Source organism: Papio anubis, chromosome 17 (assembly GCF_008728515.1).
Source record: "Papio anubis isolate 15944 chromosome 17, Panubis1.0, whole genome shotgun sequence".
NCBI lineage: Eukaryota > Metazoa > Chordata > Mammalia > Primates > Cercopithecidae > Papio > Papio anubis.
Window position 1 is genome coordinate 49,943,002 of NC_044992.1, and position 13,485 is coordinate 49,956,486.

At 50.5% G+C, this 13,485-nt stretch overlaps 1 protein-coding gene, 1 long non-coding RNA gene and 1 pseudogene across 3 annotated transcripts; 1 reads left to right on the forward strand and 2 right to left on the reverse strand.

Moving 5' to 3' along the window:
* Positions 1 to 1,337: 1,337 nt before the first annotated feature.
* Positions 1,338 to 2,433, reverse strand: LOC108582544 (annotated as a pseudogene). Its single transcript, XR_004179458.1, has one exon. The product of XR_004179458.1 is annotated as a non-histone chromosomal protein HMG-17 pseudogene (transcript).
* A 616-nt stretch (positions 2,434 to 3,049) lies between these two features.
* On the reverse strand, positions 3,050 to 9,479 carry LOC108582677. Its single transcript, XR_002518143.2, has 2 exons — positions 8,153 to 9,479; positions 3,050 to 3,619 (listed from the first exon to the last, which is right to left on the reverse strand). It is a non-coding gene; the product is annotated as an uncharacterized LOC108582677 (long non-coding RNA).
* Positions 9,480 to 9,539: 60 nt separating this feature from the next.
* Positions 9,540 to 11,456, forward strand: RAMP2 (receptor activity modifying protein 2). The gene is made up of 4 exons (XM_003913099.3): positions 9,540 to 9,772; positions 10,240 to 10,305; positions 10,768 to 10,876; positions 11,010 to 11,456. The coding sequence occupies exons 1-4, from the start codon at positions 9,676 to 9,678 to the stop codon at positions 11,263 to 11,265; spliced, it is 528 nt and encodes a 175-aa protein (XP_003913148.1). The 5' UTR covers positions 9,540 to 9,675; the 3' UTR covers positions 11,266 to 11,456.
* The last annotated feature ends 2,029 nt before the right edge of the window (positions 11,457 to 13,485 follow it).

Below are 13,485 nucleotides of genomic sequence, written 5' to 3' on the forward strand. Positions count from 1 at the left end.
TGTTTCAGCCTCTCAAAGTGCTGGGATTACAAGCGTAAGCTACTGTGCCCTGTCACACAAAGTCTGATACAGCCAAATAAGCAATGGAACTGGGATGCAAACCTAGCTCTACTTGACTCCAAAGTGTGTGCTCTTAAGCACTAAGGCAGTAATAAGAATAATGTAGTATTAACTATGGGCCGAGTTGTGCTTTAAGTGCTTTATACTTTGTAACTTACAGATATTATTATCACCCCCATTTTACAGATGAGGAAAATATTGCCTTTTGTAATATGCTCACATTACAGGCATCACACGTTAAACATATGTGTTATTAGTGTCATGTTTGCTTAACATATGTTGGATCCTTGTTTATGATCCAGAAAATAATGCATTTTTTTCTTTCTTTTTTTTTTTGAGACAAAGTCTGGCTCTGTCACCCAGGCTGGAGTGCAGTGGCGCGATCTTGGCTCACTGCAACCTCTGCCTCCCGGATTCACACCATTCTCCTGCCTCAGCCTCTCAAGTAGCTGGGATTACAGGCACCCACCACCACACCTGGCTAATTTTTTGTATTTTTAGTAGAAACGGGGTTTCACTGTGTTCGCCAGGATGGTCTCGATCTCCTGACCTTGTGATCCGCCTGCCTCAGCCTCCCAAAGTGCTGGGATTACAGGCGTGAGCCACTGCACCCGGCCTGTATTTTTTTTTCATTGTCCATCTAATGTGTTAATGTGTCTTGCAGGAAAGAATGTGAAAAGGTACTGTCTATAGACAAAGTAAGCATAATCAGGAGAGGGGCAGTACTGAGTGAGGAAAGACCTCTGTGCCCTGAGGGGCCCTGTGGGGTTGCCCTTCTAGCCAATCTTCCTCTTTCTTTCCTATTCGATTCTCTCTAGCAAGTTGACTTATTTTTTTTAAGCTGTATCCAGTTTTATTAAAGATACTTTCCATAAACAATCATGGCGTTTCAGGCAGGACGTGGGCAGACAATCATTAACAGTATACAACAACTTTCCCTGTTCAGATCATCTGTTGAAGATTTTGAGACGGAGTCTCGCTCTGTCGCCCAGGCTGGAGTGCAGTGGCGCGATCTCGGCTCACTGCAAGCTCCGCCTCCCGGGTTCACGCCATTCTCCTGCCTCAGCCTCCCGAGTAGCTGGGACTACAGGCGCCCACAACCGCGCCCGGCTAATTTTTTGTATTTTTAGTAGAGACGGGGTTTCACCGTGGTCTCGATCTCCTGACCTTGTGATCCGCCCGCCTCGGCCTCCCAAAGTGCTGGGATTACAGGCGTGAGCCACCGCGCCCGGCCTACAACAACTTTCAAACTCCCTTCTCCTTCAATGGACTACCAAAAATCAGAAAGCCACTATAAAACCCAATGAAGTCTTCATCTGATGCTCTGAACAGGGAAAGTTTAGAGTAAGGATTGATATTTCACATTTAGCATGTTGTTTAACAACTTTTCATAGGCCAAACCTGACTTTCAGGAAGTGAAATGAAAATGGCAGAATTTATCTGAAGATCCACAATCTAGAAATGGAACCACTGCTCTTTTGACAAGTGCCATCTCAGTGGCATCACTGGAAAGTCCAGATTGCCTGACACTCTGGTAACCAATGACTAGAGGTCAGGTCCCAACAGATGTCTGGGCTTAAGGGAGTTAAGTGTATGCTGAAGTATGAAAAGGGAGAAAAGGACATAAAAATGAATTTGTTTTTCCATAGCACAAGGCTTTTGTGCCAAGGTGGCCATGTGTGTCAAAGTCAGGGAATTCCTCCTCCTGAGAGCCAAGAGGAAATCTTTCAAAACTAGAAGGGAAACGTGTTTTCCCCACATCAATCCAGCTGTGGAGACATTCTATTAGTGACATATGCCCCTTCCCCAAAAAACAACAATGAAGTGTTATGTGTGCTAGCAACATAGCTTAAAAAAAAAAAGGTAAAACAAAATTCTGCATTTTTAAAAAACTTGATAAAAAATAGTATTTCAAATTGTACAGTCACCAGAAGTACACAGTTATCAACAATGCACACACTTCACTTGGCATTTCCAGCACCTTCAGCTCTCTGTGCCTGGTCTGTTTTGGTATCTCCATTTTCTGCAGGGTTATTCCCCTCCTTGTCAACATCACCTTTTCCCTTTTTCCCTTTGGGTACCTTCTCTCCCTTCTTTACAGGGGCCTTTTTAGGCTTGGGCTGTGGCTTTGGAGGAGCAGGTTTAGTAGACAACCTCGCAGATCTTCTCTGTGATTTGTCCTTCACCTTGGCTTTATCTCCTTTAGCATCCCCTTCAGCCTTTGTCTTGGGCATGGTGGTGGCAGCGATGGTGGCGGGATGTAGGCGCTGGACGCAGGATGCAATGGCAGGCACGCGGGCTTTGGTCGGTCTGGGGGTTGTTCTCACCTCTTCTTCTTCACACTGCTCCAACTTCTTTTTTTTTTTTTTTTTTTTTGAGATCGAGTCTTGCTCTGTTGCCCAGTCTGGAGTGCAGTGGCACTATCTTGGCTCACTGCAACCTCCACCTCCCAGGTTCAAGCGATTCTCCTGCCTCAGCCTCCCAAGTAGCTGGGATTACAGGCATGTGCCACCACGCCCAGCTAATTTTTGTATTTTCAGTAGAGATGGGGTTTCACCAGGTTGGCCAGGCTGGTCTTCAACTCCTGATCTCAGGTGATCCACCTGCCTTGGCCTCCCAAAGTGTTGGGATTACAGGCGTGAACCACCGTGCATGGCCTGTTTGTTTGTTTTTAATACAGGGTTTTGCTCTGCTGCCCAGGCTGGAGTACAATGGCATGATCATGGCTCACTGAAGCCTCAACTTCTGGGCTCGAACAATCCTCCCACCTCAGGCTCTTAAGTAGCTGGGACTACAGGCACACACCACCAGGCCCAGATAATTTTTTGTAGAGATGGGGTCTCCCTATATTGCCTAGGCTGGTCTCAAACTCCCGGGCTTAAGCAATCCTCCTCCCACCTCAGTCTCCCAAACTGCTGGGATTACAGGAGTGAGCCACCATGCCTGACCCTTATTTAACCTTTGAGCCTCAGTTTCCTTGTCTGTAAAGTGAGTTGCTATGATACTTAATTTAATAGTTCAGTTTTAAATAAAACTATTTGTATGATGCATTGAGCATAACAGCATATTGCCTGTCATCTTCAAGGCTTGGTAAACAAACATGAGTAACCTGTGTTATGCAGTATCCAGGCTCCTGGTGTGTCAGGATGGGGTAGAAGTGCTCCTGGGGAGGGTTTCACAGGACAATCCTAATGAATGGAGGGAGAAAGCAATCCTGGCATCTGGCATTGGGTCCTACAGCAGCCATGAGTCAGCCCCAGGTGCTAAGGGACTAGCTGTGTTCTCAGCACTGCTGGGTGTGTGCTATGGGTCACTTGGCCACGGTCCTTGACAGTCACGCTGCCTGAGCATCATTCTTGTAAATCTGGCCTGGGTTCTTCTTAAAAAACAGCCTCCACCATGTGATGTCATTGTCCAGCCAGGGTTGGAGAAGGAAGGAGGAGGAGGGTGTGTGCACACACTCTGGGGATCTTCCTATTTGTGGAGGAGTCAATTTGGTCCTGGAAGAAACTCTCTATCCTTCTCTCCTCCTTTCCAGATCCAGTAAGAAATTGGTATTCTGATGTGGAGTGAGAGGAGGTGATAAATCATAATGGCTAAGACATGAACTTTAGCATCAAGCTATCCTGGGTTTAAATCCTGGCTCTGCCAATTACTAGCTCTGGGACTGTAAACTTTCTCCTCCTGTTTCCCCATTTCACACATGGAGAAGATAATTCTGATGTTATAGTGGTGTGGCTTTAAGACATACATACAAAGCTTTCAGCACATGTGTCAGTAGACACACTATGCAGCCTAGAGTAAGTGCTTAATAAATGGTAGTGACTGTTAGGTCCCCAGCAGTTGATGAGTAATATGACTTGATCAATTTCTCTGGAAGGACCCCGTCTTCTCCAATGGTTTTTTTTTTTTTTTTTTTCCTTCAGACAGAGTTTCACTCTTGTTGCCCAGGCTGGAGTGCAGTGGCACAATCTCAGCTCATTGCAACCTCTGCCTTTCGGGTTCAAGCGATTCTCCTGCCTCAGCCTCCCGAGTAGCTGGATTACAGGCAGACACCACCATGCCCAGAGTATTTTTAGTAAAGACGGGGTTTCACCATGTTTGTCTGGCTGGTCTCAAACTCCTGCCCTCAGGTGATCCGCTTGCCTTGGCCTCCCAAAGTGCTGGGATGACAGGCATGAGCCACCGCACCCAGCCCAATGACTACTTTTCCCCCTGAAAGGTAGTCAGGCCCCTCCCAGGTGTGCCATCATTCTGGAGATGAGGAGGCTAGGGAGAGATGGAGTAGTTGTGTCACCACTCCTTTGTCTTCCCTTCCTTAGCTGGCTCCCTGGCTATGGCTCCTCCACTTCTCCCTGCTGTCTCCCTGCCCTCTCAAGAAGTCTGTCTCCTCTCTCTAGTTAGGAAGGATCAGCCCCTGCCAGCCAGGACTTCTGGCTTCCCCGACCCTGACTCTTTCTCACATCTTCTCTTGTGCTCTGCTCTTCATTTTGCAGACAGCTGGGGGAGAGGCCAGCAGGTGTGAATGACTGTGCGCCATAGAGATGCTTATTGCAGGATGCTCCACATATAATTTCAAGGTGTAGAAGGCCCTAGCACTTTTTACTTCCTCCTGGGTGGCTCTGGATTTGTGTGTGTGGTAGGGGTGGAGGTTGAAGATTAAAGATGCCACTCTTTCCAAGGGGCAAGTCACCTTTTGCCCTGCTCCAGGCAGGATGACCCTTGGCCTGTAACAAGAAGGGAAGTGGCAGTAGGACAGTAGTAGGATTCCTGCTCATGAGGAATTAACCTACACTGGGGCCAGAAGTCTCAGGACAATGTCCAGCTGAATGAGAACCAGATCCCTCTCTCTCCAAGCCCTAGGTGGTGAGGGGCAGAAGAATAAGGAAATGTGTAAGAAACTTAAAAACTAGATTTACGGCTGGGTGCGGTAGCTCACGCCTGTAATCCCAGCACTTTGGAAGGCCGAGGCAGGTAGATCACCTGAGGTCAGGAGTTGGAGACCAACCTGACCAACATGGTGAAACCCTGTCTCTGCTAAAAGTACAAAAATTAGCCAGGCATAGTGGTGGGCACCTGTAGTCCCAGCTACTTGGGAGGCTGAGGCAGGAGAATCACTTGAACCCGGGAGACGGAGGTTGCAGTAAGTTGAGATAGCACCATTGCACTCCAGCTTGGGCAACAAGAGCGAAACTCTGTCTCAAAAACAAACAACAACAAAAAACAAACAAACTAGATTTCCAGGCCAGGAATGGTGGCTCATGCCTGTAATCCCAGAATTTTGGGAGGCCAAGGTGGGCAGATCACTTGAGGTCAGGAGTTTGAGATAAACCTGGCCAACATGGTGAAACCCTGTCTCCGGTAAAAAACCAAAAATTAGCTGGGCCTTGTAGGGGGCATCTGTAATCCCAGCTACTTAGGAGGCTAAGGCAGGAGAACTGCTTGAACCTGGGAGGCGGAGGTTACAGTGAGCTGAGATCACACCACTGCACTCCAGCCTGGGCAACAGAGCAAGACTCCATCTCAAAAATAAATAAATAAATAAATAAATAAATAAATACCCTAGATTTCACTGGACATAAGGGGGAAAAAAGACTAAAGGCAATACTACGTACAGTTAAAAAGAAAGAGGCATACATACATATGTAGTATCATGGAAAGATATCCAAGACATATTACTAAGTCTTCCTTCCTTTCATTCCTTTTTCCTCTTTCCCTTCCTCTTCCCCTTCCCTTCCTTTCTTTCTTCTTTTTCTATTTGGAGACAAGGTCTCACTCTGTAGCCCATGCTGGAGTGCAGTGGCATGATCATGGCTCACTGCAGCCTTGAAATTCTGGGCTCAAGGAATCCTCCTGTCTCAGCTTGCTGTGTAGCTGGGACTACAGGCATGCGCCACCAAGTCTGGCTAATTTATTTTTATTTTTTGTAGAGACAGGGTCTTGCCATGTTGCTCAGGCTGGTCTCGAACTCCTGACTTCAAGTGATCCTACTGCCTTGGTCTCCCAAAGTGTTGGGTTTACAGGTGTGAGACACTGTGCCTGGCTTCTTTATTATTATTACTATTATTATTTTAGACAGAGTCTCGCTATATTACCCAGGTTAGTCTCCAATTCCTGGGCTCAAGTTCCTGCTTCAGGCTCCCAGGTAACTGGGACTACAGGCATAAGCTGAGTACCCAGCAAGAGTGTTACGTTTTTTAAAAGTCATTGAGGCTGGGAACAGTGGCTTATGCCTCTAATCCCAGCATTTTAGGAGGCCAAGACAGGTGGATCCCTTGAGGTCAGGAGTTCAAGACAAACCTGGTCAACCTGGTGAAACCCTGTCTCTACTAAAACACAAAAATTAGCTGGATGTGGTGGCGTGCACCTGTAATCCCAGCTGCTCAGGAGGCTAAGGCAGGAGAATGATCTAACCTGGGAAGTGAAGTTTGCAGTGAGCCGAGATTGCACTACTGCACTCCAGTCTGGGCAACAGAGCGAGACTCCATCTCAAGAAAAAAAAAAAGTCACTGAATAATAGGAGTATAAAATCCCATTTATGCTTTTCTTTAAAAAAAAATCCAAAATATGTGGGAAATGAGATAGGAGTGGGGACACAAAGTTTTCTGGGTTATATATTTTGCAACTAGTATATACTTATATATTACTTGCGATTTAAAAAGTGTATTTTTTAATAGCAAAAACAGAAAGGGGCTTAGAAAGGGAAGGTGAGGGCCCTCAGCAGTGGAAAACAGGGGACTTCCCATGACAAAACCAGCTTCTGTTTCTAATACAGCCCTTCCTCCACCCATTGCTACAGATCATCAGATTGTGGGACTATCCCCTATGGCTACATGGAAAAGAAAGGTGAGGTCTCCTGTCCCTATTCATCTCCAAAGACCCCCAAAGTAAACCCTCAGTTACCAGGATGCTCTCAGAGGTCAATAAAAACATTCAAACATCCAACTGGCACGGAAAAGTGGAAGAGGAAAATCAAAACGAGAGAAAATTCCCAGATTCTCCAACTAGACAGTTTGGACACCCGAGCTCAGAAATGACTATAATAAGCTCTCCTTCGGAGGTCTCAACATCATGATGCAAACTTAACCCCAATCCTAGTCTAAAAATAAAACTTCCCGAGGGCCAGGTGCGGTGGCTCATGCCTGGAATCCCAATACTTTAGGAGACTGAGGCAGGAAGATTGCTTGAAGCCAGGAGTTCGAGAGCAGCCTCGGCAACAAAGCAAGACCCCATATCTACAAAAAATAAGCCTGTTGTCCTAGCTACTTGGGAGACTGAAGCAGGAGGATCTCTTGAGCCCAGAAGCTCAAGACTGCAGTGTGCCATGATTCTTCCACTGCACTCCAGTGTGGGCAACAGAGTGAGCCTCTGCTCCTAAAAAGTAAGATAAAAATAAAATAGGAACTTCCTACCAAGTTACCTATATTTTCTTTTTTGATCTAAAGGCCATTTTACATATGAAAATCTTGAGCTCCAGAGATGTGAAATAACCTGCCCAAGTTACTTGCAGTAAGACAGAGGCAGAACCTACCTTCAGAATCCCCATCATTTTTAAATTTTATCCATTATCATTATCCATTATCATTATGCCATATTGTCCTTTTTTTTTTTTTTTTTTTTTTTTTTTTTGAGACAGGGCACAATCACAGCTCTCTGCAGCCTCGACCTCTGGGGCTCAAGTGATCCTCCTGCCTCAGCCTCCCGAGTAGCTGGGACTACAGGTGCATATCACTATGCCAGGCTAATTTAAAATTATTATTATTTTTTTTTTGTAGAGACAAGGCTTCACTATGATGCCCAGGCTCTATTTTAAATCTAACATTTGCTTTTGTCCCCTTTAATCTTGACCCCAACCCCAGTCCTAACCCATAGTGGGCTCATGTGCTTCTGGCCCCAACCCAGTGAAAATGGCTTGTTTTGCTTTCTGCACCTCCTTGCTCCCTCCTCCCATCTTATCACCCAGAAATCTACCATGTTTCCTTCTTGAAAGGAGCAATCCTAGGCAGGCAGGAAGGACTAGATTTGGTCCCAGCCTGAAACGTCTTGGAGACTGCCTGGCTCTTTTCTGAATCATTATAGAAATGATCCTTACCAGGAGGACTTTGGAGTTCACGTCAAGCAGGCCATTGACTCTCTCCCACTGGATTCCTTGCAAAAGCAGCCTCTTGACCATAGAGGAAGACAACAGGTTATCTATGCCCATGATCCAAGAGCTTGAGATCCTGAGATGAAGACTTCAAGAGAGATCATGACAGATAATTTGTGGTGGGCAGTAAACTGGGACAACAGCAGCAGCTGAGTCCAAAGGTCAGTGTCTGGGAGTAATTTAGGAAAGTTTGGTGCTGACAGCTGTGTCTGGGACTTGAACGTCATGGCCAAACCAGCTCTTGGGTTCCTCAGCTGCCTCAGAGTAATGAACCTCTGGCCCAGGACACAAGAGGCAACTGTGGTGTGGCCAAAGTCAGGGCCCCTGGAGGCCCAGGCTCAGCCTTGCTGCTTCCTTAACGGTGTGACCTTAGATAAGTCACTTAGGAAAAGAGGAAAGGAAACTAGCATTTAGCGAGTGCAGTGCCCTTTCACAGCTGCCATCGTCACTGTTTGGTGAGGAAGCGAATGTCCCTATTTTACACGAGAAGTCCTAAAGGTAAATGTGTCATTCAAGGCCCTATATCTGGGGAGTAGGAAGGCAGAATTAGAACCCAGAGCCTCTGAATTCAAATCCCGGGCTGTTGGCCCTGAGCTTTAGTTTTTTGGTCTGTAAAATGGTGATACACTCACCAGGCACATGAAGTGGCACACTGAAGGTTCTAAAACCCCTCCCTTCTTTCTCCCAACCGTGGTCCTGAAGAACTGTGGCACCTTCTTCCTGGGAACGTAGCCATCGTATTTTGTGCCCCCCCCCAACAGGTTTGTGGGGTCTAGGCCCCAGGAGGTATCTGAAGGGAGGGTATTTGGACTTTGTTTTCCCCTCTACCCCACTCCGCAGACCTTTTCCCGACTCTGGAGGGCCGGCTCCCGCTTCTCCTCCCTGGTTTTGGCTGGTGGGCTGACATCAGCGGGTGTTCCTAGGGATAGGATAAGGAACCCTGAGCTGCCCGGCTCAGCTCCAGGCGCCCCTTGCCCCACAACCCAAGACAGCCCTTTGGATGCAGCGGCGTCGAGAGGCCGCTGGAGCTCCCAGCCTCCTCCCTGTTCTCCAGGTCTGGGAGAGCAGCTTGCCGACCCCTACAGACCCGAAAGAGAGAGAGCGCGACTCGAATCCAGGGAGCGATCCTGGGAGACCCTGGAGAGTCCTGGGCGCCACGCAGCCGAGCCCCTGAAATAGATCCCGGTTCCGGGGTTCCGGGAGCTGTCCAGCCTCGCGGGGTGAGCTACGAGAGGGTGGGCCAACGCCGGCGAGGCGGAGGGAGCTGCGGGCGCCAGGCGCGGGTGCGGCAGCTACTCCCCCTCCAGCCTCTGGCCCCGGGCGTCGCCCCCGCCCCCCACGTGGCCGCCGCCGTCCCAGCCCCTCCGAGGAAGCGGCGCGGCTTCCTGCAGCTTGGGCTGGGGATATAGGCGCCCCCACACCCGGGCCCGGCTCAGCGCAGCCGCCGCTCCTCGCCTCCTAGCTGCACGATGGCCTGGCTCCGGGTGGAGCGCGCCGGCGGCCCGCGGCCCCCTAGGACCCGCGCCGGGCGGCCGGCAGCGCTCCGCCTCCTCCTCCTGCTGGGCGGTGAGCGCGGCGCCCCGAGGCCCGGGCGGGAGGCGCGGGAGGCCCCGGAGGGGAGAGGGGAGAGGGGCTGGATGGCCGAGGCCGGAACGGGCCCGGGGTGCGGGTGCGGACCGACGGACCGAGCAGCACTGGCCTTCGGACGGTCCCTGACCCCACCTCGGGGAGGGCGCAGCACGAGCTGCTTCCCACCCGGGGAAAGCTGGGGTGCCGGCCCCGGCCCGGCGGAGAGGGCTTCGGAGGACAGGAGCTGGCCAGAGGTGAGGGGGCTTTGGGCCTGGGTGTGAGTGACTAGGAGCTGGTGCCAGCCCCTCCCTCCCCGGCACTGAGGCGTCCGTGGGGGCTAGATTATTCCTCTTTTTCTTCCAAGGTAGCCCTGTTTACGGAGGGTCTCAGTCCCCCAACCCTGTCGCAGGCTCCACTACCTGGGTCACCGCTATGCTACCCTCCTCTCCCGTTTCTTCCCACAGCTGTGCTGAAGCCCCATGAAGCCCTGGCTCAGCCTCTTCCCACCACAGGCACAACGGGGTCAGAAGGTGGGTACCCGGGGTGTGGAAGGGTGGCCGAAGGCAAGGACGACAGCAAGTTCAGTGGGGAGGGTCCCTTTCCCACAAGGCCTGCCCCACCCCAGCTGATGCCCCACTAAACTCCCCTCTGTTCTCTCTTGGGGTTCCTTGCAGTCTTTCTCCCTGTCCTCTCACGTGCAGGTCGGCCCCTTCGCGGCTCTGAGCTGCCCACCTCACAAGTGGGCTAGAAGACCCCAGGAAAAGATGTACGTGGAAGTTCTTATCAGGCTGGGATGGAAAGTGCTTAGCACATGGAAGTCATTACATGATTCCTGAGCTGGGACTCTGTCCTCCGCCAGAATGTCTTGCTAGGGAAACTTTCTGAAGGGTTCCCACGTTTGAAGACAGGCAGTTCACCTTGCAAGCACCTGGGCAGGAGGGTTTGGAGGGAGGGGCAGGGGTGTGGTCATTGTTCAGCATCTGTACCTACAGGGGTGACGGTGAAGAACTATGAGACAGCTGTCCAATGTTGCTGGAATCATTATAAGGATCAAATGGATTCTATCGAAAAGGATTGGTGCGACTGGGCCATGATTAGCAGGTAGGGGCAGTGCTGGAGGGTGGCTCAGGCCAGGGGGTGGGCCTGCTCATTGCAGGTAGACCTTGAGTGAGTGTGGGGCACTCTTCTCCCTGGGCCCACCCCCTCCCTCACTCAAGTCCTCTTCTGCGCCTAGGCCTTACAGCACCCTGCGAGAATGCCTGGAGCACTTTGCGGAGTTGTTTGACCTGGGCTTCCCCAATCCCTTGGCAGAGAGGATCATCTTTGAGACTCACCAGATCCACTTTGCCAACTGCTCCCTGGTGCAGCCCACCTTCTCTGACCCCCCAGAGGATGTACTCCTGGCCATGATCATAGCCCCCATCTGCCTCATCCCCTTCCTTATCACTCTTGTAGTATGGAGGAGTAAAGACAGTGAGGCCCAGGCCTAGGGAGCCACGAGCTTCTCTATAACCACCTTACTCCACTTCCCCACACCAACCAGGCCTCCCTCCTCCCCTCTTACTCCCTTTTCTCACTCTCTTCCCCACCACAGATCCCTGGATTGCTGGGAATGGAAGCCGGGTGGGGTAATGGCACAAGTTCTGTAATCTTCAAAATAAAACTTTTTTTGTACAATGTCCTTCTTCCCATTTCAGTGGAACCTGTGTCCTTCCCTGCCACTCCCATAGGCCCTCAGTTCTGGGTAGTAGAACTGGAAAAATCTGGATGGCCCATTGTTCTGTTCATTTCACCTGCCCCCCTGCTCCCTGCCTCCATGAAGGTCACACCCCTATATTCTTTCCTCCCAGGCGGGCCTTTCCTGTCCTTATCCAAACTCAGCTCCAGGAAACAAGCAGGAAGAGACTCCCTTCCGGTCTGGACAGCAGCTGGGGGCCTGCAACTGAGGAGGTGTGGGGGAAGGGGCAAAGGAAAAATCTGTGCTTGTGACTCCTGCAAGAGGAGCAGGAGGCTGCCCAGGAGCCCTGACTATTCCCCTTCTTCGTGCCTCAGTTTACTCCCAGGGCCTGGGAAGAGGAACCCTGACTAAGCAACAGGAATCCATTCCTAAGGACCTCACAACTGTGGGAGAAAGCAGTGGGGGCTTCCTTTACTAGGTTCACAACCCCCCTCCACCTCCCTTGCCCTCATCCTACATTGTCCTGGACTGGGTGTGGCCTACAGCCTAGCAACACACTGCCCCCTGGTGTCCGCTAAAGCCAGCAATCAGGAGACGTATGTGATCTGGAAGAAGCTCAAGGCTGAGGAGCACTGGACCCTGGGGTCAGAAAACCGCCATCTCCACAGCAAACAGTTCCTTTTGTGTTTGTTTGTTTTTTGAAACAAAGTCTCACTCTGTCACCCAGGCTGGAGTGCAGTGGCACAAACATGGCTCACTGCAGCCTCGACCTCCTGGGCTCAAGGATCCTCCCACCTCAGACTTCCAAGTAGCTGGGACCACAGGCGTGTGCCACCATGCCCAGCTAATTTTTTTTTTTTTTTTTTTTTGAGATGGAGTCTCACTCTGTTGCCCAGGCTGGAGTGCAGTGGCGCAATCTTGGCTCACTGCAAGCTCTGCCTCCCGGGTTCACGCCATTCTCCTGCCTCAGCCTCCTGAGTAGCTGGGACTACAGGCGCCCGCCACCACGCCCAGCTAATTTTTTTGTATTTTTAGTGGAGACGGGGTTTCACCATGTCAGCCAGGATGGTCTCGATCTCCTGACCTCGTGATCCACCTGCCTCAGCCTCCCAAAGTGCTGGGATTACAGGCATGAGCCACCTCGCCCTGCCTGTGTTTCATTTTTTTTGTAGAGACATGGTCTCCCAAAGTGCTGGGAGGTTGAAGTGGGTGGATCACTTGAGGTCAGGAATTTGAGACCAACCTGGTGAAACACCATCTTTTTTTTTTTTTTTTTTTTTTTTTTGAGACAGAGCATCGCTCTGTCACCCAGGCCAAAGTACAGTGGTACAATTTTGTCTCACCGCAACCTCTGCCTCCCTGGTTCAAGTGATTCTTGTGACTCAGCCTCCCAAGTAGCTAGCACTACAGGCATGTACCACCATGCCCAGCTAATTGTCATATTTGGAGTAGAGATGGGGTTTCACCATGTTGAGCTGACCAGGCTGGTCTCAAACTCCTGAGCTTAGGTGATCTGCCTGCCTCGGCCTCCCAAAGTGCTGGGATTACAGGTGTGAGCCACCGCGCCCAGCCTGAAACCCCATCTCTACTAAAAATACAAAAATTAGGCCAGGCACGGTGGCTCACGCCTGTAATCCCGGTACTTTGGGAGGCTGAGGCAGGCGGACCACCTAAGCTCAGGGCTTCGAGACCAGCCTGGCCAACGTGGTGAAACCCCGACTCTACTAAAAATACAAAAACTAGCCGGGCGTGGTGGTGCATGCCTGTAATCTCAGCTACTCTGGAGGCTAAGGCAGGATAATTGCTTGAACCTGGGAGGCAGAGGCTGCAGTGAGCCGAGATCGCTACACTGCACTCCAGCCTGGGCAACAGAGCAAAACTCCGTCTCAAAAAAAAAAAAAAAAAAAAAATAGGCTGGTGCAGTGGCTCACGCTTGTAATCCCAGCACTTTAGGAGGCCAAGTCTGGTGGATCCACGAGGTCAGGGGATTCAGACCATCCTGGCTAACATGGTGAAACTCCGCCTCTACTAA

What these genes read in the sequence shown, in the direction of transcription:
- RAMP2 (XM_003913099.3), top strand. Translation starts at nt 9,676, where the DNA reads ATGGCCTGGCTCCGGGTGGAGCGCGCCGGCGGCCCGCGGCCCCCTAGG. An exon ending in CCTCCTCCTCCTGCTGGGCG is followed by an intron (nt 9,773 to 10,239) that starts GTGAGCGCGGCG and finishes TTCTTCCCACAG; the next exon opens with CTGTGCTGAAGCCCCATGAA. An exon ending in AGGCACAACGGGGTCAGAAG is followed by an intron (nt 10,306 to 10,767) that starts GTGGGTACCCGG and finishes CTGTACCTACAG; the next exon opens with GGGTGACGGTGAAGAACTAT.